At 40.6% G+C, this 27,099-nt stretch overlaps 1 protein-coding gene across 2 annotated transcripts in view; it reads left to right on the forward strand.

Moving 5' to 3' along the window:
- ATM (ATM serine/threonine kinase) overlaps positions 1 to 24,200 on the forward strand; it is a 123,995-nt gene extending 99,795 nt beyond the window's left edge. Inside the window, exons 59-64 of one of the 2 annotated variants that reach the window (XM_070272152.1) lie at positions 2,020 to 2,185; positions 3,571 to 3,657; positions 14,364 to 14,478; positions 15,696 to 15,759; positions 20,067 to 20,203; positions 20,313 to 23,831. In XM_070272152.1, coding sequence (XP_070128253.1) covers positions 2,020 to 2,185; positions 3,571 to 3,657; positions 14,364 to 14,478; positions 15,696 to 15,759; positions 20,067 to 20,203; positions 20,313 to 20,496 — 753 coding nt within the window. In that variant the 3' untranslated portion in view covers positions 20,497 to 23,831. 2 annotated transcript variants of the gene reach the window in all.
- The last annotated feature ends 2,899 nt before the right edge of the window (positions 24,201 to 27,099 follow it).

The following is a 27,099-nucleotide window of genomic DNA, read 5'->3' on the forward strand; positions in this document are numbered from 1 at the left end:
TCACACTGACCATCTGGTCTGCCAGTCAGCAGCGTTTATTGAATGCCTTCTCCACACCAGGTACTATGCTGAGACTTCACAAATATTATGACTGTCATCATTGTACTTATCCCATTTTAAGATGAGGAGAAGTTCAGAGAATTTAACTTGCCCAAGGTCAATAAGCTAATAAATGCTGGAGCAGGGATTTGAACTTTGTCCAACTCTAAAATCCATTTATTCGTCCTTTTATTGTGCTTTCTTATTATATGTTTTTTAAAATGTGTGGTAAAGTGCTATAAAGCATTGTGATGGAAAGCTGTTCAGGGTACGGAGGGTCCAGTGTAGGCACAGAGGAGGAAGTGGTTAGTTCTACCCGGGACAGGGAGGAGTGGAGAGAATCAGATTCAGGAAAAGCTTCATAGAGGAGATGATGTTTGAGCTGAGTTTTTCCAAGCAGAGGGAGCCTACAAGCAAAAAGAGGAGGCATGAACAGGTAGTTAAAGACAGCATAGGGGCGGGCCCCCGTGGCTGAGTGGTTAAGTTGATGCGCCCTGCTTCGGCAGCCCAGGGTTTCATTGGTTCAGATCCTGGGCACGGACATGGCACCGCTCACCAAGCCACACTGAGGCAGCGTCCCACATGCCACAACTAGAAGGACCCACAACTAAAAATAGACAACTAGGGGCTGGCCCCGTGGCCGAGTGGTTAAGTTCGTGTGCTCCACTGCAGGCGGCCCAGTGTTTCGTTGGTTCCAAGCCTGGGCGCGGACATGGCACTGCTCATCAAACCACGCTGAGGCAGCATCCCACATGCCACAACTAGAAGGACCCACAACGAAGAATATACAACTATGTACTGGGGGGCTTTGGGGAGAAAAAAGGAAAAAATAAAATCTTTAAAAATATACAACTACATACCAGGGGGCTTTGGGGGGAAAAAGGAAAAAATAAAATCTTAAAAAAAGACTAAGACTAAGCATAGGCTTAGTCTTTGAGGGGGAATAGATAGAGGAGATCGGAGCAGTAGTCATTAGTAAAAAATTGAGGGTTGCTTTATGAAATAATAAGAAATTTGGCAAGAGGGAGCCCTTGAGGATGGTACTATCAGATTTGCATTTTAGAAAGATAAGTCTGACAGCACTGTGGGTTATATTTTTGAGAAAGCCGACTAGAGGCATGAGACAGGTCTGAATCAAGACTAATAACAGTAGGAATGGAGCATAGTGGGTACATTTGAGACATATTAAGGAGGCAGAAGTGATAGGATTTGGTTGCTGATTAGCAGTGGAGTTGGGGAGAAAGAGTAATCAGTGGTGCCCAGTTTTCTGGTCGGGATGATAGGGTGGATGGTGAGGCTATTTACTTTGTCAAAAAACAGAGGAAGTGGTGAGGTTTGCCAAAGACGAGAAGGTGGATCAGTTCAGATTTGGAAGTAATTCAGGTGAAGATGTTGAGCGGGCAGTTGGAGAAGCACATCATGCTGGAACTTGATAAAGATACCTGGGCCAAAGACACAGATTTAGGAGTCATTAACACACACATGAGAGTTGAGCCCATTGAAGTAGATAAGCTTTGCTTCAGGAAAGTATTATATAGTGAGAAGATGTTAGAGGACAGAGCAGAGATGTGTCAGCTGCTTTGTCATCGATCAGTGTTTCTTCCATTTTTTCTCCTTCTCTCTGTTTCATATCACGTTGTGATACCACTTAAGACTATCTGGAGCCACCTTTATCATTTTTGCATTTACTTCCACATAGATTACAGAATCATTCAAATTAGATGAATTAAAACAAATGAACAGTCACTGTTGGTGTGCCTCCTTCCCCTCAGATTAAAATGAAAACCCTAAAGAAATTATAACTTATTAATTGCTTCCTTGACCGGACTGTTAGGTTCTTGTGGGCAGAGATAATATCTTGTTTATCTTTTTATTGTCTCTATATCTATCATACTATTTTCCATATAGAAGCTCTTAGTAGATGTTATGTAAATAAGTTGAACACGATATTAAAATAATTTTATGTTTGATCTGTTAAAGGATGTGCAAAAGAAGTCTTTTGAAGAGAAGTATGCAACCTTCATGGATATTTGCCAAAATTTTCAACCAGTTTTCCGTTACTTCTGCATGGAAAAATTCTTGGACCCAGCTGTTTGGTTTGAGAAACGATTGGCTTATACTCGCAGTGTGGCTACTTCTTCTATTGGTAATTTCCGTATACATTTTAGTAGATTCAGCACCTCCTACATTCTGAGTTACGGGGGATGATGCTGGTGATGGTGCTTGTCAACCAGACCATCTTCATCATTAGATCATTGTGTTTCTTGTTTATCCTGTTTCTTAGCTTCTAATTGTAGCTCTTCTTACCTCTTGCAGGAGAGAATTCTCCTGTCCCAAGGATAGACTGGTTATTCTTTGTTTAATGGTGAATCTGGCTTATTTTCTCTCCCTTCAATTTATTATTTTCTGAGGTTTCTTTGGAAAGTAATAAAACCTGTGATAATTCCATTTAAGTTATTTCCTTTAATTATTGTTGTTCTTTTACACAGAACCTCTATACCATAATATTATCACCCAATAATTGATTCTGTTTAATATTTTGTTTTTGGAATAGAAATCATGGTATGTATTTAAATATTCAGCGTACAACGTATATTTTGACTTTGTTTTTTTAATTTCTAAGAGATTAGAAAAGCTAGATAGGGCAATTAACAAAATCCTAGAGTATGAGAACTAACAGGAATATCAGAGATCTTTTAATGTATTGGTTTTTAACTAAGGACCATTCCCTCCATCACTTAGGTACCATACCCTAGGAAGGCAGGGTATGTATGTTTTGAAAAAATTGTAGGTAATTATGAAACCCTTTTCTTCTCCATATTGAAATCAATAATCTGACTCTGTCTGATTCAGTAATCTAGATTCAATCTCAATCTGATTTAGTTAAAAACAAGAAAATAGGCCCAATTAATGACAGAGCTAGCCAGGCACCCAGGCATCCTGACTCCCTATTCAGTATTTTTTCTATAACACGACATAGTGCCTTTCATTAGGCTAAAAGCATTTTAAGACATGTCATCATCTGTCTTAAAAATAGAAATGTAGTTTTTCCTGGATATATACCTGATGAAATGAATTAATGATTAATTTCTGTTAAATATAATTCATCAAGCAAAAGAAAGTTTCATTGAAGAATGAAGAATTTTCCCAAAGTCTTCTTGATTTAAAAGTATATTTAATAAATATTTGAGTGCATATAATGCTCTGCCTTGGCCCTGGTAAATAATGAGTCTCAACTTTAACCACACTAATTTTTGAAGTACTAATATTTTTAAATGTATGCTTATTAGTAAAGGGGAAGCATTTTTAGCAAATCATCTAGGATTTGTAAAATGCAGTATAAATGAAAATAGCTGGCAAGATTTGACTGAAACTCAAAATGGCCAGTTATGTACATAATTTCCTTTAAGTAGGCTAAAAAGCCTAAGCTACTTAAAAATTATGTAGAATAAGTGGTATTAGTTGAAATTGTGGCTAAATGTGTTATAGAAATAGATGATATCAGTGATTTCAGGTCGTTTTTTTCCTCAGTTGGTTACATACTTGGACTTGGTGATAGACATGTACAGAATATCTTGATAAACGAGCAGTCAGCAGAACTTGTACATATAGATTTAGGTAAGTAATAAAAGATATGTATGTATCTTTATTCTGTTTAATAAATATTTGGTAGGGCTGGCCCTGTTGCTGAGTGGTTGGGTGTGTGTGCTCCGCTTTGGCAGCCCAGGGTTTCGCCGGTTTGGATCCTGGTCATGGACATGGCACTGCTCATCAAGCCATGCTGAGGTAGTGTCCCACATGCCACAACTAGAAGCACCCACAACTAAAAATATACAACTATGTACCAGGGGGCTTTGGGGAGAAAAAGGAAAAATAAAATCTTTAAAAAATAATAATAAATATTTGGTCACCAAGAAATGTTGTTTGCCTACCAGGATATTATAAGTATGAGGGAGACAGATAAAGCAGTAAGTATTGTTTTAAAAAAAGCATGAACACCGTGATGTTGGAGGGAGTAGCTAACTCTGCCTAAGATAATGAATGAGACTTACTAGGTGACATTTAAGCCAAGTCTTAAAGAAAGAAAGGAAGGATAATCTAGACAGAAGATAGAGCAGATATGAAAGGAGGAATAATGAAGATGTAGCATGTTATAGGAATGGTGAGACATTAAATGTGGCTGGAGTGAAGTTTGTATGTAGTTAAGTAGCTTGAGAGGTAGATTGGTACTAGACTATAAAAAGCCAGGCTAGGAAGTTTCAACTTTAATCTGTTAAATAATGGGAAACAAATGAAGATATATTTAAGTAGGACGTGATCATATTTGATTATTGGAAATATGATTTGGGGAGGAGTGTTGACAGCAGGAAGACAAGTTAGGGGTTATTATAATAGTTTAGACAAGAGAGGATGAAGATTTGGACTACAGTTGTAGAGACCAGGAGATAGGATTTGGGGGACATTTTTGTGTAACCTGTACCAGTGATATTCGATGTGCAAACAGTGGGAGAGGCGACTCCAGGATGACTGAAATTCCTAGCTAAGGAACACAGCTGGTTGTATAAAGAATAAAAAAGCAATAAGTTTAGTTTTACGCATTGTTTTGAGGTAGTAATGGTATTTCCAGGTGGAATAGACAGTTTAATATATAGGAGAGCAAAGAAGTTGAGTAAAATGACAGAGATGTAAAACTTTCAGCAAATAAATTTCAGTTGAAGTCATCGGACTGGAGAAGGTTCTCATCTTATACATCATCCTTGATAAAGAGGACTAAGGATGGCATCTAAGAAGTGCCAGCACTGAAAAGGCTGATCAGAAAAACAATTGAGAAATAACCAACAAGTCACGGAACTAGGAGGTAGGGATACCTTAGAATATAAGGGAGGCAAAGTTTTCATGAAGGAAGGTGGCCAAGTGTGGAACCTAGTCTTCTAACTGCCAGTTAGCAGTAACAAGGCAGCGACTCCCAAAGCCAGCAGAAAGAGAAGTTTACATAAGATCCAGATCTCATAACATAATGTCCAAAAGGTCCAGATTTCGATTAAAAATCATTTGTCAACCAGGAAAATCTCTATTTGAATGAAAAACGACAATCAAAAGATGTCAACACTGAGATGACCAACATGTTAGAATTATCTGATAAAGATTTTAAAGGAGCCATCATAAAAATGCTTCAAGGAGAAATTACAAATATACTTGAAACAAATGAAAATATAGTAAGTCTTAGCACAGAAATAATCTCAGCATAGAAATAGAAGATATAAAAGAGAACCACATGAAAATCTTAGAAAAATACAGTAATTAAAATTTAAAAACTCAGTCAGTAGGGGGAAGTCTCCAAGATGGCGCCGTGAGTAGTCCTCTTTGTCTCTCGCCCTTCGAGTCTACAATTATTTGGACACTTATCGCTTGACAAAGGATATCCAGACAGCATCTCAGGACGTCTGAGACACCCACGCGACTATACATCGGAAGGCGGACGGACTTTCCTCCGGGAGGATGTGGAAATAGGTGAAAACTCTCCGACCCCGACGGGCAGCCTAGTACCCGCAAGCGGCTTTCTTCCAACGGACGCCCCCAGAGGATCCACACACATCTAGGGCAGGAGCGAGAACACAACAGAGGAGCGACGGTGGAAACAGGTGACCAGAACCCTACTTAAACCCCCCGCAATTACTCCTAAACGCAGAGGGAAACTTTGGAGTTGCACACCTGAGCCCGCGGGGAGAGTCTCTCCCCGCCATTGGCGGGGAGACCCGGCCTGGTGCTCGGGGCGCCCGGAGGGTCCCAGAGAGAGACACGGTGGGCACGGAGGTCTCCCAGCTGCCGTTGCCCGCCCCGTGGGACTAGGGATTGCCGGAGATCTCGGAGAGGACCGGGGCGGGGGATCTTTCAAAGGCGGGTCCGGCGACCCGGTGGGGAAGCGCCGGAGCTCCGCCAGGCAGCAGACAAAACTCTCTGTCTGCCGGTAGCAGAGGGGCCACGCTGAGCATTCAGAGCTCCCGGCAGAGGCCCGGACAGAAGCCCAGAGGGCGGGGCGACCCCCAGCTGCCGTTGCCCGCCCCGTGGGACTAGGGATTGCCGGAGATCTCGGAGAGGACCGGGGCGGGGGAATTTTCAAAGGCCGGATCGGCGACCCGGAGGGGAAGTGCCGGAGCTCCCCCAGGCAGCAGACAAAACTCTCTGTCTGCCGGTAGCAGAGGGGCCACGCTGAGCACTCAGGGCTCCCGGCACAAGCCCGGACAGAAGCCCAGAGGGCGGGGCGACCCCCAGCTGCCGTTGCCCGCCCCGTGGGACTAGGGATTGCCGGAGATCTCGGAGAGGACCGGGGCGGGGGAACTTTCAAAGGCGGGTCCGGCGATCCGGTGGAGAAGCGCCGGAGCTCCGCCCGGGCAGCAGACAAAACTCTCTGTCTGCCGGTAGCAGAGGGGCCACGCTGAGCATTCAGAGCTCCCGGCAGAGGCCCGGACAGAAGCCCAGAGGGCGGGGCGACCCCCAGCTGCCGTTGCCCGCCCCGTGGGACTAGGGATTGCCGGAGATCTCGGAGAGGACCGGGGCGGGGGAATTTTCAAAGGCCGGATCGGCGACCTGGAGGGGAAGTGCCGGAGCTCCCCCAGGCAGCAGACAAAACTCTCTGTCTGCCGGTAGCAGAGGGGCCACGCTGAGCACTCAGGGCTCCCGGCACAAGCCCGGACAGAAGCCCAGAGGGCGGGGCGACCCCCAGCTGCCGTTGCCCGCCCCGTGGGACTAGGGATTGCCGGAGATCTCGGAGAGGACCGGGGCGGGGGAACTTTCAAAGGCGGGTCCGGCGATCCGGTGGAGAAGCGCCGGAGCTCCGCCCGGGCAGCAGACAAAACTCTCTGTCTGCCGGTAGCAGAGGGGCCACGCTGAGCATTCAGAGCTCCCGGCAGAGGCCCGGAGAGAAGCCCAGAGGGCGGGGCGACCCCCAGCTGCCGTTGCCCGCCCCGTGGGACTAGGGATTGCCGGAGATCTCGGAGAGGACCGGGGCGGGGGAACTTTCAAAGGCGGGTCCGGCGATCCGGTGGAGAAGCGCCGGAGCTCCGCCCGGGCAGCAGACAAAACTCTCTGTCTGCCGGTAGCAGAGGGGCCACGCTGAGCATTCAGAGCTCCCGGCAGAGGCCCGGAGAGAAGCCCAGAGGGCGGGGCGACCCCCAGCTGCCGTTGCCCGCCCCGTGGGACTAGGGATTGCCGGAGATCTCGGAGAGGACCAGGGCGGGGGAACTTTCAAAGGCGGGTCCGGCGATCCGGTGGAGAAGCGCCGGAGCTCCGCCCGGGCAGCAGACAAAACTCTCTGTCTGCCGGTAGCAGAGGGGCCACGCTGAGCATTCAGAGCTCCCGGCAGAGGCCCGGAGAGAAGCCCAGAGGGCGGGGCGACCCCCAGCTGCCGTTGCCCACCAGGTGAGGCTAGGGATTGCCGGAGATCTCGGAGAGGACTGGGGCTGGAGAGAGTTCCAGAGACCCAGCTTAGTAGCCTAGGGGGAAACCCTACAGGCTCACAGAAGCCTTAGGGAAAGCCTCTGCACAGCATCAGTAGAAGGCACCCAGCCGCCAGCCACAAGGCTGGAAGACCCCAGGGCAAAAGCAGCATAGCTAGGTGTACTAACCACAGACTGTAGAAGATGCCAATAGCTCTCCTGCGACCCATAGAGGACAAGTGAGATTTGGTGGGTGCCGACAGCAACCGAGCGACAAATAAAAGTGATCCCACCCCTGGCCGCTGGAAAAGCCCATAACACCGTTGCAGACCCCAAGGAGAGAGCGCATCTAGGTGGGCAACAACAGTAGGCACCTGCAGTCTGAAGCCCCCCGTGACGGCCCCCACGGCAGAGGAGGGAATCCAAAGGGCCACTGTGGCTACGAAGAGGGGCCCAGGCCCAGTTAGCAACTACGGACAGGGTTCCTGGTTGGCGAAGTATAAACAGCTGCTCCCCCCACCGCAGCAGCTGAAACAAGTGAAAGGAGCAACTAAACTCTATCTCCATGCGGAGGCACAAATCAACATCATCAAGCAATATGAAAAAATACATCAAATCTCCAGAACAGAAAGAAAGTAACAAATACACAGAAAACAATCCCAAAGAAAATGAGATATATAACCTAAATGATGATGACTTCAAAACAGCCATCATTAAAATACTCACTGAGTTAAGAGAGAATTCTGACCGACAACTCAACGAGTTCAGGAGCTATGTCACAAAAGAGTTTGATACGATAAAGAAGAACCAAACAGAAATACTGGAAATGAAGAACACAATAGAGGAGATTAAGAAAAATCTAGATGCTCTGAACAGTAGGGCCGATAATATGGAGGAAAGAATTAGCAATTTGGAAGATGGCAATATAGAATTGTTGCAGGCAGAGGAGGAGAGAGAAGCAAGACTTAAAAGAAATGAAGAAACTCTCCGAGAATTATCAGACACAATTAGGAGATGCAACGTAAGGATTATAGGTATACCAGAGGGAGAAGAGAAGGAGAAAGGGGCAGAAAACCTATTCAAAGAAATAATGGCTGAGAACTTCCCAAATCTGGTGAGGGAGATGGATCTTCAGGTGACAGAAGCCAATAGATCTCCAAACTTTATCAATGCAAGAAGACCAACTCCACGGCATATAGTAGTGAAGCTAGCAAAAGTCAACGACAAGGAGAAAATATTAAGGACAGCCAGGCAAAAGAAACTAACCTACAAAGGAACCCCCATCAGGCTATCAGCAGATTTCTCAGCAGAAACTTTACAGGCTAGAAGAGAGTGGAATGATATATTCAAAAATCTGAAGGACAAAAACCTACAGCCGAGAATTCTCTACCCAGCGAAAATATCCTTCAAATACGATGGAGAAATAAAAACTTTCCCAGATAAACAAAAATTAAGGGAGTTCATTGCCACAAAACCTCCTCTTCAGGAAATCCTCAGGAAAACCCTCATTCCTGAAAAATCCAAAAAAGGAAAGGGACTACAAAACCAAGAGCAGAGGAGATAAGTAGAAGGACAACAACAGAGAATAGCAGCTCTACATCAGAACAGATTAAACCATGGGACGAGAAACAAAGGAAACTGAAGAAAACCGGAAAACAAGACACAAAATGGTAGTGGTAGGCCACCACGTCTCAATAATCACTCTAAATGTAAACGGATTGAACTCCCCAATCAAAAGACACAGAGTGGCAGGATGGATCAAAGAACAAGATCCAACAATATGCTGCCTCCAGGAAACACACCTCAGCCCCAAAGACAAACACAGACTCAAAGTGAAGGGATGGAGAACAATACTCCAAGCTAATAATGAACAAAAGAAAGCAGGTGTCGCTATACTAATATCAGACAAGGTAGATTTCAAAGCAAAACAGATAAAGAAAGACAAAGAGGGACAGTATATAACGATAAAAGGGACTCTCCACCAAGAAGACATAACACTTATAAATATATACGCACCCAACACAGGAGCACCAAAATTTGTAAAGCAACTCTTAATAGAACTAAAAGAAGACATCAACAACAATACAATAATAGTAGGGGACCTCAACACACCATTAACACCAATGGACAGAACATCCAGACAGAAAATCAACAAGGAAATAATAGAATTAAATGAAAAATTAGACCAGATGGACTTAATAGATATATATAGAACACTTCATCCAAAAACAGCAGGTTACACATTCTTCTCAAGTGCACATGGAACATTCTCAAGGATTGACCATATTTTGGGAACCAAAGCAAACATCAATAAATACAAGAGAGTTGAAATAATATCAAGCATCTTTTCTGATCATAACGCTATTAAACTAGAAATCAACTACAAGAAAAAAGCAGAGAAAGGTGCAAAAATGTGGAGACTAAACAACACGCTTCTCAACAAACAATGGATCATTGAAGAAATTAAAGAAGAAATCAAATATTATCTGGAGACAAATGAAAATGAGAACACGACATACCAAATCATTTGGGATGCAGCAAAAGCAGTCCTAAGAGGGAAATTCATCGCAATACAGGCTCACCTCACTAAACAAGAAAAAGCTCACGTAAGCAACCTCAAACGACACCTAACAGAACTAGAAAAAGAAGAACAAACAAGGCCCAGAGTCAGTAGAAGGAGGGAAATAATAAAAATAAGAGCAGAAATAAACGATATTGAAACAAAAAAGACAATAGAAAGGATCAATGAAACAAAGAGTTGGTTCTTCGAAAGAATTAACAAAATTGACAAACCCCTAGCCAGACTCACCAAGAAAAGAAGAGAGAAATCGCAAATTAATAAAATCAGGAATGACAGAGGAGAAATCACAACAGATACCAATGAAATACAAGAGATCATAAGAGAATACTATGAAAAACTATATGCCAACAAATTGAACAACCTGGAAGAAATGGACAAATTCCTAGACTCCTACAATCTCCCCAAACTGAATCAGGAAGAAATGGAGAATCTGAATAGACCAATCACAAGTAAGGAAATAGAAACGGTAATCAAAAACCTCCCCAAAAACAAGAGTCCAGGACCAGACGGCTTCTCTGGAGAATTCTACCAAACATTCAAAGAAGACTTAATACCTATTCTCCTCAAACTGTTCCAGAAAATTGAGAAAGATGGAGAACTCCCTAACACATTCTATGAAGCCAACATCACTCTTGATCCCCAAACCCGACAAGGACAACACAAAGAAGGAGAACTACAGGCCGATATCACTGATGAACATAGATGCAAAAATCCTCAACAAAATTTTGGCAAACCGATTACAGCAATACATCAAAAAGATTATACACCATGATCAAGTGGGATTTATACCAGGGACACAGGGATGGTTCAACATCCGCAAGTCAATCAACGTGATACACTACATTAACAAAATGAAAACCAAAAACCACATGATCATCTCAATAGATGCAGAGAAAGCATTCGACAAGATCCAACACCCATTTATGATAAAAACCCTCAGTAAAATGGGTATAGAAGGAAAGTACCTCAACATAATAAAGGCCATATATGATAGACCCACAGCCAACATCATACTCAATGGACAAAAGCTGAAAGCCATCCCTCTGAGGACAGGAACAAGACAAGGGTGCCCACTTTCACCACTCCTATTCAACATAGTTCTGGAGGTGCTGGCCAGAGCAATTCGGCAGGAAAAAGAAATAAAAGGAATCCAAATAGGTAACGAAGAAGTAAAACTCTCGTTGTTTGCAGACGACATGATCTTATACATAGAAAACCCCAAAGAATCCACAGAAAAACTATTAGAAATAATCAACAACTACAGCAAAGTAGCAGGGTATAAAATTAACGTGCATAAATCAGTAGCATTTCTATACACTAACAATAAACTAACAGAAAAAGAACTCAAGAACTCTATCCCATTCACAATAGCAACGAAAAGAATAAAATACCTTGGGATAAACTTAACCAAGGAAGTGAAGGATCTATACAATGAAAACTACAAGACTCTCTTGAAAGAAATAGGCGATGACATAAAGAGATGGAAAGACATCCCTTGCACATGGATCGGAAGAATAAACATAGTTAAAATGTCCATACTACCTAAAGCAATATACAGATTCAATGCTATCCCAATCAGAATCCCAAGAACATTCTTCACAGAAATTGAACAAACAACCCTAAAATTCATATGGGGCAACAAAAGACCGCGAATTGCTAAAGCAATCCTGAGCAAGAAAAACAAAGCCGGCGGAATCACAATCCCCGATTTCAAAACATACTACAAAGCTACAGTGATCAAAACAGCATGGTACTGGTACAAAAACAGGTCCACAGATCAATGGAACAGAATTGAAAGCCCAGAGATAAAACCACACATCTATGGACAGCTAATCTTCGACAAAGGAGCAGAGGGCCTACAATGGAGAAAAGAAAGTCTCTTCAACAAATGGTGCTGGGAAAACTGGACAGCCACATGCAAAAGATTGAAAATTGACCATTCTTTTTCTCCACACACCAAAATAAACTCAAAATGGATCAAAGACCTAAAGATTAGGCCTGAGACAATAAGTCTTTTGGAAGAGAATATAGGCAGTACACTCTTTGACATCAGTTTCAAAAGAATCTTTTCGGACACTGTAACTCCTCAGTTGAGGGAAACAATAGAAAGAATAAACAAATGGGACTTCATCAGACTAAAGAGCTTCTTCAAGGCAAGGGAAAACAGGATTGAAACAAAAAAACAGCTCACTAACTGGGAAAAAATATTTACAAGCCACTTATCCGACAAAGGGTTAATCTCCATAATATACAAAGAACTCACACTGCTTAACAACAAAAAAACAAACAACCCGATCAAAAAATGGGCAGAGGACATGAACAGACATTTCTCAAAAGAAGATATGAATATGGCCAATAGACACATGAAAAGATGTTCATCATCGCTAATCATCAGGGAAATGCAAATCAAAACTACACTAAGATATCACCTTACCCCCGTTAGATTGGCAAAAACATCCAAAACCAAGAACGACAAATGTTGGAGGGGTTGTGGAGAAAGAGGAACCCTCATACACTGTTGGTGGGAATGCAAACTGGTACAGCCACTATGGAAAACAGTATGGAGATTTCTCAAAAAGTTAAAAATAGAAATACCCTATGACCCAGCCATCCCATTACTGGGTATCTATCCTAAGAACCTGATATCAGATATCTCAAGAGTCCGTTGCACCCCTATGTTCATTGCAGCATTATTTACAATAGCCAAGACGTGGAACCAGCCTACATGCCCAGAAACTAATGATTGGATAAAGAAGATGTGGTATATATACACAATGGAATACTACTCAGCCATAAAAAAAGACGAAATTGGCCCATTCACAACAATGTGGATGGACCTCGAGGGTATTATGTTAAGCGAAATAAGTCAGGCAGAGAAAGACGAACTCTATATGACTCCACTCATAGGTGGAAATTAGTATATTGAGAAGGAGATCTGATTGGTGGTTACCAGGGAAAAGGGGGGGTGGGGGGAGGGTACGGAGGGGGAAGTGGTGTACCCACAACATGACTAACAAAAATGTACAACTGAAATCTCACAAGGTTGTAATCTATCATAACATTAATAAAAAAAAAAAAAAAAAAAAAAAAAAAAAAAACTCAGTCAGTAGACTCAATGGCAGAATGAGGGGACAGAAGAAAGAATCAGTGATACATGAAGACAGAATAGGAGAAATTACCAAATCTGAACAACAGAGGAAAAAATCATGAGAAAATCTTGAGCAACTAGGGCCAGAGAGTGCTTAGACTTGACACCAAAAGTGCGGTCCATAAGAACTCTCAAAACTCAACAGTGGGGCGAAAAAAATACAGAAACACTCCAGTTATTAAATGGACAAAAGGCATGAACAAACATTTCACTGAAGAAGATAAATGGGTAGCAAATAAACACACAAAAAGATGTTCACCTGTACTACAATGTTTATAACAGCTTTATTCGTAATAGCTCCAAACTGGAAACAGTCCAGATGTCCTTTAAATGGACAAATGCTTAAACAAACTGGTACATCCATACCATGGAATACTACTCAGCAATAAAAGGGAACAAAATATTGATGTACACAATTTGAACAGTTCTCCAGAGAATATGTTGAGTGAAAAAAGTTAATGCCAAAGGTTACATATTGTTTGAGTCTATTTATATAACATGGTTGACAAAATTATAAAAGTGGAGAACAGATGAGTGATTGCTGCAAGGATGGAGGGCAGGGGTAGGCCATGGGCGAGAAGTAGGTGTGGCTGTAAAGGGGCAGCATGAGAGATCCGTGTGATGGGAATATTCTGTATCTTGACTGTATCAATGTCAGTATTCTGGTTGTGATATTGTACTATAGTTTTGCAAGATGGTACCATCAGGGGAAGATAAATAAAAGGTATTTGGAAACATCTTTGTGTGTTATATCTTAGAACTGCATGTGAATCTATAATTATCTCAAAAAGTGTCATCTAATAAAAAATTTTTAAATATATATAACTGTAATATATGTATATTTAAATAAATATAAATTGGTATATATACATTCTGCATTTTAAATTCTACCTGTAACTATTTCATTTAAAAAAATCAGCCTTTAATCTAGATTTCTCTAATTACATCAAGAAGTAGTTATGTTCTTTTAATTTGTCTCCCAGACAGTGGTGGAGGTGAGGAAAGCAGGCAGAGCAGAAACAGAATAAACTGCTCTGTGTCCTAGTACTGACAGAATATAGGTGACATTACTTGGTGCCTCTGCGAAGTTCAAGTGCCAGTTGGGAAGAGAGTGAGTGAGCTGTGGAACCTCCTAACCTTGCTGTATTTTTTACTTTAGGAGTTGCTTTTGAACAGGGTAAAATCCTTCCTACTCCTGAAACAGTTCCTTTTCGACTCACCAGAGATATTGTGGATGGGATGGGCATTACTGGTGTTGAAGGTGTCTTCAGAAGGTAAGTGATGTAAGGTAGAGCAGATGATTTTTGGTGTCAAAATTATTTGGATTATTGATTTCCATAGCTCATAAAATTCATTTCTAGAATATATCCCAGTGCTTTACCAGTACTAAGGAAAAGACCCTGGGTGAAAACAGTAATTAATAGTTTCCTCTCCCTGCAGACCACCTGGGACCTCACCCCATATAACATGCATACTGTCCCTCCTCACCTCCTCTGGAAGCAGCCTGCATGTACCTTTAATGCCTCTGCCCAGCAGTAAACTCTTTGTTTACTGATCAGAACTCCTATGGGCGCTCATTGTTGGACATGGACCCATAAACTATCCTAAAGGAGCTTATGGTCTAGGACCAGTGCCTGTTAAAAGAACCTTGCAGTTCCCTGTAGTTTTCTCAGCATAGGTCTATGTACTCAACTTGTAATGAGGCAGATTCTAGTCAAAGTAAATTAATAATTATCGCAATAATCAACCAAAAGAAATATTTCATGGTAGTAGTGTGTTCTTCTTACAAATGCTAAACTTTTATTCATATATATATTTGTATTCATTTCAGAAATATCTATTGAAAACCTACTCTGCCAAATACTGTGCTCTTTGAGAGATTAATTTGGGAATTAACAAGAATAGTCTCAGCATACTACACATGAATATATATATAGTAGTTCCCCCTTAACCGCGAGGGGTATGTTCCAAGACCCCTAGTGGATGCCTGAAATGGCAGATAGTGCTGAAAACCTGTATATACTATGTTTTTTCCTATACATACATACCTATGATAAAGTTTAATTTATAAATTAGGCACAGCAAGAAATTAATGGCACTTTGGGGCTATTATTAAGTAAAACAGGGGTTACTTGAACACAAGCACTGTGATACCGGGACAGTCGATTGGATAACCAAGATGGCTACTAAGTGACTAATGGGTGGGTAGGCTACATAGAATGGATATGCTGGACAAAGGGGTGATGCATGTCTCAGGCAGGATGGAGCAGGACAGTATGAGATTTCATCAGGCTACTCAGAACAAAGTGCAATTTAAAACTTAAAAATTGTTTATTTCTTGAATTTTCCATTTAATATTTTTGGACCACAGTTGACTGTGGGTAACTGAAACTATGGAAAGCAAAACCACAGATAAAGGGGGACAACTGTGGATAAAGGTATATTAAAACGTTGGTGTGTAACAAAATCCACGTTTATAATGTGTTTGTAGATGCTGTGAGAAAACCATGGAGGTTATGAGAAACTCTCAGGAAACCCTGTTAACCATTGTAGAGGTAAAGTATATTATAAGGAAATCTTTATTTCTTTACCTGATAGACGATGTACCTTGCTAGGAAGTCACTGACTGGAGGATCAGTGCCTTGTTAGAATGTGGGGGGATGATGCTGGGCAGCAGCAGGAGGAGGTTGCGCACATCAGCAAACAGTGGTTAGATGTGCCTCCAGTTCCTTCACATTTCTTGGAATGTTACAGCGTCAGAAGTAATCTGTACTATTTAACACAGAAATCAGCACTTTGACATGTTAGCTATCTCAGATGGTATTAATTGTTTTCAGAATAATTTCCATTGGAGTTTTAAGAGAAATCAATAAATTATATCTTTTTCCCCTGCCCAGGTTCAGAACCATTTAGTCAGACAGATGGAAATCACATGTCAGCGCTGTTAGTGGAGGAACATGGCTGAGGAGTGAGAGCCAAACTGGCTTGCTGCTGGTGCTCCCTCGGTGCCTCTCTGCTGTCTGAACCTTGGGACAACCCACCAAGAGGGGGTTTGGGCCTGCAGAACATACACACTTAATCAGGATCACTGCCTCATGTTGAGCAGGGCAGAAAGGGAAGGAAGTCAAGCAAATTTCTGGTGCTTCTGACGTTATCTGACATCAGACAAGAGTTGTATACCTAAGGCAATCATTCACCACCGTGGTAAAGCATGTGTGGGGCAGGAGATCAGGGTGTGTCCCCCACAGGGAAACAGGGGAGGTAGAGTACAGGCATGCCTCCCTTATGTTCTCCAGCTTTTTGTTCTTTTTTTCTTTTGAGGAAGATTAGCCCTGAACTAACTGCTGCCAATCCTTCTCTTTTTTCTGAGCAAGACTGGCCCTGAGCTCACATCTGTGCCCCTCTTCCCCTACTTTATATGTGGGATGCCTAGTGGGATGTCTACCACAGCATGGCTTGCCAAGCGGTGCCCTGTCTGCACCTGGGATCCGAACTGGCGAACCCCAGGCCGCCGAAGCAGAACGTGTGCACTTAACTGCTGCGCCACTGGCCCAGCCCAGCTTTTTGTTCTTTAACCGGGGGGTGCTGGATCTGGCTGCACTTTAGTACCACCTGTACTGCTTTTAAAAGTGCTGACCAGATTCAACCCAAACTTCTATGGATGTGGCAAGAACATTTGTTACCTTTTAAAATCTCTTCTGTGCAGCCAGGATTGAGAACATTCTTAATTCACTGGCATTAACTATGATCAAGAGGAGTGAGGCTATATCCCGTCAGGGTAGAGGGTGAAATTAACAGTCAGTCATGGTGGCCCTGTGTCCACCTTTCTATGAACCTAAGGCCTCTTTATAGATCTCCTTTGGGCTGCAGGTGGCAATACAGATTTTTGCTACAAAGAGACTGCTGAATGGGTGACAGTAGTATATAAAATTCAATCCAAGGCCATACTGTTCCCCAGGTTGAAAATGTATTCCCTTTTCTTTTTCCCATTTCAAATTATGTTCATCCATGTTGTCATTTATTAGAGTTTGCCATTGCTTCTGCAGTAAGAGTAAATGATAACATGGACACCTCACTAATGTAGAAATTAAAGTGTAAAATCAAATTATCTTGCCTTTTTCCATTTAAGACAAAAAAGTCCAAACTTTTCAAATTAATTTAACATCCAAAGAAGTTTAACATATTCCCCAGTATTTTACTCTGCTCAGTCTTAGAAGGATTTTTTGTGCCTGGGTAGATGCGGGGGTTCCTTCAGTAGTTGTATCCTGAGATAACACTTGCTGGAAGAGGGCAGTTCCTTTAAAAAGTGGTAGGAGATAAAGTGAGAGAAGTAACAGTGGCCAGATCACCTAGGGATTCCTACACCATTGTAAGGACTTGAAACTTTACTGAGGGAGATGGAAGCTATTGGGTTTTGAGCCTGAGAAGTGATTTGCATCATCACCTACAATAATTGTGTCACTTAGAAGCTCACCTTTTAATGCTGTGTGCATTTCACGCTGATCTCCCTAATCCTCCCTTTTCAGTCTGTCCACATTTCCTGAAATCACTTGGTGTGGTTGTCCCAAACTTCCAGAGTCGTTTCCCGCTTTTCTTACTGTGGACTTTGTGTCTTCAGCTTTAGGAGGGTGCTTCTCAGTAGCATCCTGGATCCCAATCCCCTGGAATATCATTCCAGTCTCCTCTCTTCTGTTCATCACTTTCCTCTGTTAGATTTCACTGAGCCACAGTTACTGTTTCTGATCTAATAATGAAAAACATCTCGCTTCCAAAGTCTCTCTCTGTGAGCACTTTGACTTGGGTGCGTTTCCCTTTCCCTCTCAGTATGTTTGTCTCTCCTGGCCTTCAAGATCTCGTTTTCTTCTTCATAACAGACCATCCTATCCTCTAAGATTTTATCCAATCTACTAAGGAAGTCTCTCCCTTTAATTCAAGTGTTCTTAGGAAAGGGCAGTTTTGTCCCCTAGAGGATAGTTGGCAATGTCTGGAGGCGTTTCTGGATGCCGTAATTGGGGCAGGGGGACGTATTAGTGAGGGTACTGTTGACATCTAGTGGGTAGAAGCCAGGGGTGCCGCAAAACATCCTCTGCACAGGACAGCCCCCACGACAAAGAAGTATCCAGCCCCAAAATGTCAATAGTGCCGAGATTGAGAAACTGCTCTAGCTTAATCAGTCTGTATTCCTTTATTGTTTTCATTCAACCAATTCTGTTCTGAGAGTAAAACTAAAGTATATTTTTTTAATTACTCCAGTTCCTCCTTGATTCCAAAATTTGCAAATACGATTCCTTACACAGACCCTTGGATTTGAAATAATTTAATTGTGTTGTTTCTCTACTTCAACCCGAGAAGACCATGTATGTCTCTGTATAATAGAGGCCTCCATTCCTTTTCCTTAGTTGATTAATAAAACATACCTCCCTTTGTGGGTGAACCTGGTTTGGAACTCTGAAATGTAAAGCCATGTCAGTGCCCAACTTGAAGTCACATAGGAACCCTTGAACTTAGAGCAAACTACATATATTCAAAGTCAGTCCCCCCACAGTTAACAGCCCTGGGAAATGCTCAAAACAGTATGAACAGATGACCAGATTTTTTACTCTTGATCTGGTACATGTCCTGGAATTAAACATGTAATGCTAACGGCATTTTATAGTCCCAGCCTGCAGACCTACTGAGAAATACAACAAAGGCAACAGCAAATGTTCCTACTTTTTAATGCTGGAATAGCCTTCAGAATCACTCATCCCTGCAGTTGAGTCTTCACTTACTATTCACTTACTATGAAGACCTTTATGTTAAGCATTTGGTAAGGCCTATTAAAAAAAAAAATCTGGGCTGGCCTGGTGGCATAGTGGTTAAGTTCACATGCTCCACTTCAGCGGCCCAGAGTTTGCTGGTTCAGATCCCAGGGGCAGGCCTGCACACTCCTCATCAAGCCATGCTGTGGCAGTGTCCCACATACAAAATAGAGGAGGATTGGCCTGGATGTTAGCTCAGGGACAATCTTCCTCAAGCAAAAAGAAGAAGATTAGCAAAAGATGTTAACTCAGGGCCAATCTTCCTCACCAAAAAAAAAAATAATAATAATAATAATAAAGCTTCTAAACACCAGGGGCAGTTAGTTTGTTCTGAATTTCCAAGGTCAAAAATCCATTATGACCTCACTTAACTAAATTTAAGACCTAAAGCCACTTGCTCTAGCCATTCGAGTTATTTTGGTATTCATATTCTACTCCATATATACTTCTCAGGATGCCAACCATAGCACTAGCCTTGGTTTTAAAGAGCTTTCAATAAATTACACCCTTTTTTTCTTCTTCGCCCAAATTTGGATCTAATTGAGAGAAAGAGCCTTAGGAATAAAGATGGAGATCTAATTGTCAGGGTAATTACTGGTAAAACTGATGGAGAACATGGCTTAGTGTGAGGTCCAAATAGGCTTGCTAGTGCTGTCCAAATCCTACAACCTAATCTGTCCCTTGGGGCAGCCCACCTGAGGGAGGATTGGGGCCTGCAAAGCAAATTTCTATACCTAGGACCAGAAAGGTCAAGAGGAGAGAGAGAAAGAAAGAAAGTGACGAGTGTTTATCTCCTTTTAATAGATTAGTTTCACCCAGTCAGGAAACATAGGTCAAGGGATGTCCCACCCCCAACCGGGGAGGAAGGGTGAACTCAGAACGTGATAAGAAGCCCAGAGCATTATGCTAGTAGCGTTTCCTCCACAAGAAACATGAAGCGTGCCCCTCCCCCCAGTCAACCACGATGTGACTGGCCTCTCATTTTTACAATACTAGTTCTACTTTTTCTAAATACCTCATCAGAGTCTGCATTGTTCTTCTCATACGTATGTTCTCTCTAGGTCCTCCTGTATGATCCTCTCTTTGACTGGACCATGAATCCTTTGAAAGCTTTGTATTTACAGCAGAGGCCAGAAGATGAAACTGAGCTCCACTCCACCCCACATGCAGATGACCAAGAATGCAAACGAAATCTCAGGTAAGCAGTATTTTAGGAAAGATTTATTGTCAATAGTTCAGATTTTCTTATTCCTGAGACCCTTTAAACTGTTCGGCCTCATTAAAACCTTTGGTTTTTTTGCCACTAGTGATGTTGACCAGAGTTTCAACAAAGTAGCTGAACGGGTCTTGATGAGACTGCAAGAGAAGCTGAAAGGAGTGGAGGAAGGAACCGTGCTCAGTGTGGGTGGACAGGTGAATCTGCTCATACAACAGGCCATGGACCCCAAAAATCTCAGCCGTCTTTTCCCAGGATGGAAAGCTTGGGTGTGATATTCAGCATAAGAATTACCCTTGAATTCAACCTTTCAAAATTATATTTTGGCCTTCATTTTTAACCCACCCACATACTTTTAATAGGTATTAATATTTAGCTAAGTGAACTACTTTCTGTGTTTTAAAAAAATGTTTAATACTTGCTTCAGTCACCTAAAGATGCTTTGATAGTCTCAAGGAAAATAATTGTTGGGGCCGGCCCCGTGGTGTAGTGGTTAAGGTCGGCACACTCCACTTCAGTGGCCCAAGTTTACAGGTTTGGATCCCAGGTGCGGACCTACACCACTTACCACCCATGCTGTGGCGGCAACCCACATATAAAATGGAGGAAGACTGGCACAGATGTTAGCTCAGGGCTAATCTTCCTCAGCAAAAAAATTAAAACATAATAATTGTCATTCATGCTGTATTTCTAGACTAAACATTTATTTTTTCTTCTCAAGTACATACTTGTATTTTTTTCAGTAGAATCACTGATTTATGCTTTAGCTGGAAATGGAAGCAGCAGGAATGCAGGAACATCACTGAGAATTTTTCCTTTAGTATGAACTAGAACAAATAAATATACTGCTAGTTTTGAGGTGGCTTTTAATTGAAATTTGTTTCCAAGATATTATAGTATATAAATGATAAATTACTTGATATTAACGTATAAAAGGAAGAAAAAAACTTTAAAATTGTAGCTATCTATGTATCATGGTAAAGCTACATTAAAAATAAGAAGCAATGTTGAAAACAAATTAGTATTTAAGAAATTTGTTTGGATTTTCAAAATCTCCTAGTGTTACTGAATAATTATGGAGAACAAATTTGAAAGACACAGTTACTATGGTTACTGTTATTTAAAAATGTATATTGCACCCTCTCATTCTGTTGTTTTCTTCATCTTTTAAGCCCTTCTGTGTTTTCCATTACTTTATCTTTGTGTGGTGCCTTCATATGTGTCTTCTAGTTTTCTCTTGTCAGCTGTATATAATCTCCTTTTTAAACTATTCATTGGGTTTCTTCTTTCAAAAATTGTTTTTTATTATGTCATGAATCATTTCAAACGTCCCTATTTTATGGTAGGGTAACATCTCTAATAGCTTTGTTAAATCAAGTTCCTGTTGTTTGTATTTGTTGCTTCTTTTACTTAGTAGACTACTTATGTATGTACTCTGGCAATCCTGAATGACCTGGGTTAAGAATAATTCCTTCCAGAAAAGTTTTGTGTCTGCTTATGTCATATTCCCAGGACGATCACTGACAGAAGACCACTCTTACTTTAATTTCTTGGCTTCAGGGTTTCCAGACCTCAAGAGTAGTATAAATTACTGAGAGAAGACTCCCAGGCCCAGACAAACACTCGTCCTCATCATCCCCCTGTGCGAGGGGGCAGAGGGTTTTGTTGACTCCCCTTTCACTGAGGGTGTGATCCTCCATGTGTCCCAGCTTATGGTGGGCATGAGGGGAAGTGTGTTTAATTCCTGCCCACTCCCTTTGCAAGTCCAAGGTTTCATCAGTCCCCAAGATAATAAAGCTGAAACCTATACATTAGTGAGATTGTGCCAGGACAGCCAGAATATCAGCTCACACATTTACTCTGGTTTTCAGTTCCCTGCCTTTTTGGCCCTAAGGATTTCCCCTTACTTTCTTACAAGTTCTGCTATGCATTTAAAAGAATGTTTCTTATATCTTATCCAGTATTTCTTTGTGTTTTGTTGGAAGGGAAGGAGTTAGGTATTGAGTTTGATATGTAGCTAGAAATGGAACACTTTTCTGTCCCCATACTGTCATCAGGCAAACAAGTAAAATTACTGACTTGATATTGGTGAATATAACCCCTCCTCCATCCTTAGGAAAATGTTCATTTTAGCTGCAGAAATTAAGAAATGGGTGGTTGAACCTTCTTCTTTTTTTACCTAGGTGGTTATGTTAACAGTTTTTTCTTATGAAGGGGTTGGCATTTCTATCTGTTGCCCGTGGCAAGCATGCACTCCTATCTGACCTCTGCACCTCCCCCTACTCCAGACACAATCTTCAGAACTTTTTGTACAGAAATTTCTTGCTTTGGTTTCTGGAGAACTATTCTTAAAATGACTTTGCATTTCTAATTACAAACTTCTCTTGGTGTATCTTTCTTATAAACTGCCTAAATATTTGCTATATATTAGTAGTTTTATTATTGGAGTGAATCAAGAGAATGTAATAAACTTAGAATGTCTTGATTTATGAAAGCCTTGAAATCTTCATGGATGAATAAGAAATTATAAGCTAGATGATAGTATAAGTAAATGAATTTTACTTATATTATTATACTTATATATTAAAAATGAATTTGAATTAGTACAAGCTAATTCTTGCTACCTGATTTTCCAAAGAGCTCTGGATCACATCATTGATCCAGTCTTCAGTCTTGAATGGTGTGCGTAAAGGCTCCTGTCCTATTCAAATATTCTTATTAATGGCTTTGAAAAATTTACCAAATTTGCAGATAGCAAGCCTAGGAGGAATAGCTAATTCACAGGTGATAGAATTAAGAGTTTAAAAGATTTTTTGACAAACTGGAATACTATCTGGAAATGACTAGGATAGAAATTTGCCAAGAACAATTGAGTGGTTAGGTTTTTAAAATATTAATCAAAGAATATCTGTTGTGTGCTGAGTACCTGACATACATTATAGGCAGCATCTCTTGCAGGATTAGTGATAGCCCAGTTTACAGCTGGAGAAATTAAAGTTTGGAGAAATAAGGTAACTTGTCCAAAGCCAGAATATAGTAAATCGAAGGTACAAGTTTAATATGGAGAGTTTCTAACTTGAAAAGCTTTCGAGTGAAAAGAATCTAGACTTCACCAGTCAGTTGCTCACAAAGTCAGTGGAAACCAAGTAGAAAAGCTGCTAGAAAAGCTAATAAATTATAGACTGTTTGAACAGTTGTGTCCAGATTGAGGGAGATAATAGCCCTCCCACCATTCTCCATGCAGATCATACCACCCCAAAGTAGCTCTTTAATCAGTAGGTACAAAAATCCATTATCATTATAGTATATGCTTAAAATATTTTTATGCACTTAGAAATGCTAAAAATTTAGATATAGCCTAAAGCAAATAAAACTTTGGCTTTTTAAAGATTAAAGTAGGCTAGTCTTTTTTTAAAAAAAAGTAGAAAACTAGTATGCTGGCTTGAAATATAGAGTTATGTGTCATTTCAAGTATTTTAATTGCACCTTAGTGAAATTACATATTTTATGTAGATTTATTTGAGTACTATTGAATGTATTTCTTTATTACAATATTACTGGAATCCTTTACACTGTTACCTGCTTAGGAATAAATAATTCTAAAAGAAAATGTATACTAAGACTCATTCATTTTATTCAAATATTGAGTGTTCTTTGTGCAGGCCTGGTGCTGGTTCCTAGGGAGACAACAGTGAGTAAGGCAGGCGTAGTCGGCCCCTGTAGAGCTCATAGTCTGGGGCACGGGCAGCTTATAATGCGGTGTGAACTGGGAAGCCTGCTACACAGAACCAGCCTGGGATGCTGCGTCTCAGTCTAAATAGTCTGGTAGTTTTTCTTAATTATCCCATGACAAAAAGGCAAATGAATGTTCTTTGCTTGGGCCTAGAGAGTGATCTAGTTGACATTCGTAAAGTCTAAAAGATGCATACTAGGATATGACAAATACAAAGATCCTGATATCCTAAATGTGAAGTTTCCACTCCACATATTTATCATTTTTTTAAATAGATAAATTCCTTTTCAGAGTCTCAGGCTCTTTTGTCTATTTTCTGAAAAAATGAATTTTGCATAAATACAGTAGCATTAAAGTTTTCACAAAGATTAGATTCAGAATTTGGTGAGTAAGGTGAAAATCTCATATAATGAAAATCATTCCCTAGGAAATCCCTTACTTTGCCCATAAAGTACAGCATGCATAATTTGTTTTTAATGTACAGCAATATGTAAAAATGTATACTTTCTACACTAATGTACAGTGTATGATTCTAGAGCAGTGGTTCTCAATCAGGGGAGATTTTGCTTCCCCAATTCCCGCTCCCACAGAGGACATTTGGTAATGTCTAAAGACGTTTTTGTTGTCACTGACATGGGGTGAGAAGCATGAAACACTGACACACAATGTTGAAGGTTAAGGTCAGTATTTCCAAACTGAGACAGAAACATGTAGGAGAGAAACGGTCATGATTTTGCTTGCAGCTCTTGCCTTGCTATAATTGTGTGTTCATAGCTGGTCTATTGCTAATTTGTGAATGACTTTTTTAAAATTATGGTAAAATACACATAAAATTTACCATCTTAACCATGTTTAAGTGTACAGTTTGGGAGTGTCAAGTACATTCATGTTGTGCAATCAGTCTCCAGCCCTCTTTTTAGCTTGCACAACTGAAATTCTGTACTCCTCTCCAACTCCCCAGTCTCCTCTCCACCCAGCCCTTGGCAACCACCATTCTATTTTCTGTCTCTATGAATTTGACTATTCTAGCTACCTCCTATGAGTGGAATCATACAGTATTTGTCTTTTTGTGACTGGCTTATTCAACTAGCATAATATCCTTAAAATTCATCCATATTGTTTTATGTCAGAATTTCCTTCCTTTTTTAAGACTGAATAATATTCCATTGTATGTATATACATTTTGTTTTCCCATTCATCTGTCAATGGACACTTGGCTTGCTTCCCCCTTTTGGCTATTATGAATAATCTGCTATGAACATAAGTGTACAAAGATCTCTTCAGGACCCTGGTTTTAATTGTTGATAAATTAAAAAAAGGTAGAATTGCAGGATGATAAGGCAATTCTATTTTTAATTTTTTGAGGAACCACCATACTGTTTTCCATAGCGGCTACACCATTTTACATTCCCACCAACAGTGCACAAGGGTTCCAATTTCTTAACATTCTCACCAACACCTGGTGTTTTGTTTTTTGTTTTTAATAGTAACTATCCTAATGGGTGTGGGTGAATCATTCTTGAAAGTAAAAGCATTATATACTTTATACAAATTTTATAAGGGTACTGCAAGAAATACTGAGTTTTAGAAGCAAAATATGTCCGTCAATTGACAATTTTGAAACCTGATTCTGTGTAGTGTTGGTAACCTTCCTGGCAGATCTTAATATTAGCTTGAAAATTATCTCAAAATGTTCCCTAGTGTTTGAATATTCACTATAGACTTAGAATTCTTTGTAAATAGTACCTAACTTAATATTTCTTTTTTCTTAAACAACTTTTTTAGATATCCGTGATTGTAAGAGTTGGAACTATTTTAAGAGAGAAAAGGGTAATCAGCTGGTTGCAGATTTGTTTTAAATCATTGCAGTGTAAAACAAGATGGAGAAGTGGTTTTTCATAGGCATCTCAAACATACTCATGTCATGAAAAGGACAAAAACTGAAAATAATCCTGATGAGTCAATGCCTTCTACTTCTAAGGAAGAAATAATACCAATGCTACACAAACTTCCCAATATTAGAAGAGCCCATTTTATGAAGCCGGCATTACCCTTCTATCAAAAATTTCAAGAATTACAAGAAAACTGAAGATCAATATCCTTCATGAACATAGATGCAGAAGTCCTTAGAAATATTAACTATATCAACTCCATCAATATAAAAAACAGATAATACATCATGAGCAAATGGCATTATTTCAGGAATACCAGGTTGGCTTAATATTTGAAAATCAATCAATAGTAATAAACTAACAAAAACCATAGGATCGTGTCAATAGATGCAGAGAAAGCATGTGACAAAATTCAGCATTCATGATAAACACTCATCAAACTAGGAATAAAGGAAACATTCTCAACTTGATAAAGGACATCTCTGAAAAACTTATAGCTCACATCATACTTAATGGTGAAAGACAATGTTTTCCCCTTAAGATCAGGGACAAGGCAAAGATGCCACTCTTACCAGTTCTATTCAACATAGTACTGGAGTTTCCAGCCATGCAATAAGGCAGAGAGAAAGAAAGAAAAGACGTCAACAGTTTGAAAATGAAGGCATTATCTTCATTTACAGATGACATGATCATCTATCTAGAAAATCCTAAAGATTCTATATATTAAAAAGTCTAACACTAATAACTGAGTTTAACAAGGTCACATGATAAAGGTCAACATACAAAGCATCACAGTGTTTCTATATACAGGTGTTTAAAGTGTCTGCACTGGGCCCAAGATGGAGTTGCTTATGCTAAGCCCTGTGTCAGCAAACTGAAACTTTTTGTCTGCTCACCTCTCCCAGAAAAGGTAGGTCTAAGCCAATCATTCAGCACTCGCCTGCTCAGTACAAATTACCTAACCCAGCTCCAAGACTGCCCTTGCTTCCATCTAAGGACAGCATCCCTGCTTTTTTAAGCAATTAACAAATGCCCAGTATAACTTCCCTGTTCCTGCTCACTTTGGTCTATGAAACCCTCTTGCTTTGTACGACTCCTGGAAGCTCCTTTCTATTTTCTAGACTGGATGCTTCCCAATTTATGAATTGCTAAATAAAAACCACTTAGATCAGGAAATTGTCTGTGAAATTCTCTTCTATCACTAGCAGTGAACAATTTGAAATTTAAAAACAAGCATCAGAAAACATAAGACA

Source organism: Equus caballus, chromosome 7, assembly GCF_041296265.1.
Source record: "Equus caballus isolate H_3958 breed thoroughbred chromosome 7, TB-T2T, whole genome shotgun sequence".
In the NCBI taxonomy this organism is placed as follows: domain Eukaryota; kingdom Metazoa; phylum Chordata; class Mammalia; order Perissodactyla; family Equidae; genus Equus; species Equus caballus.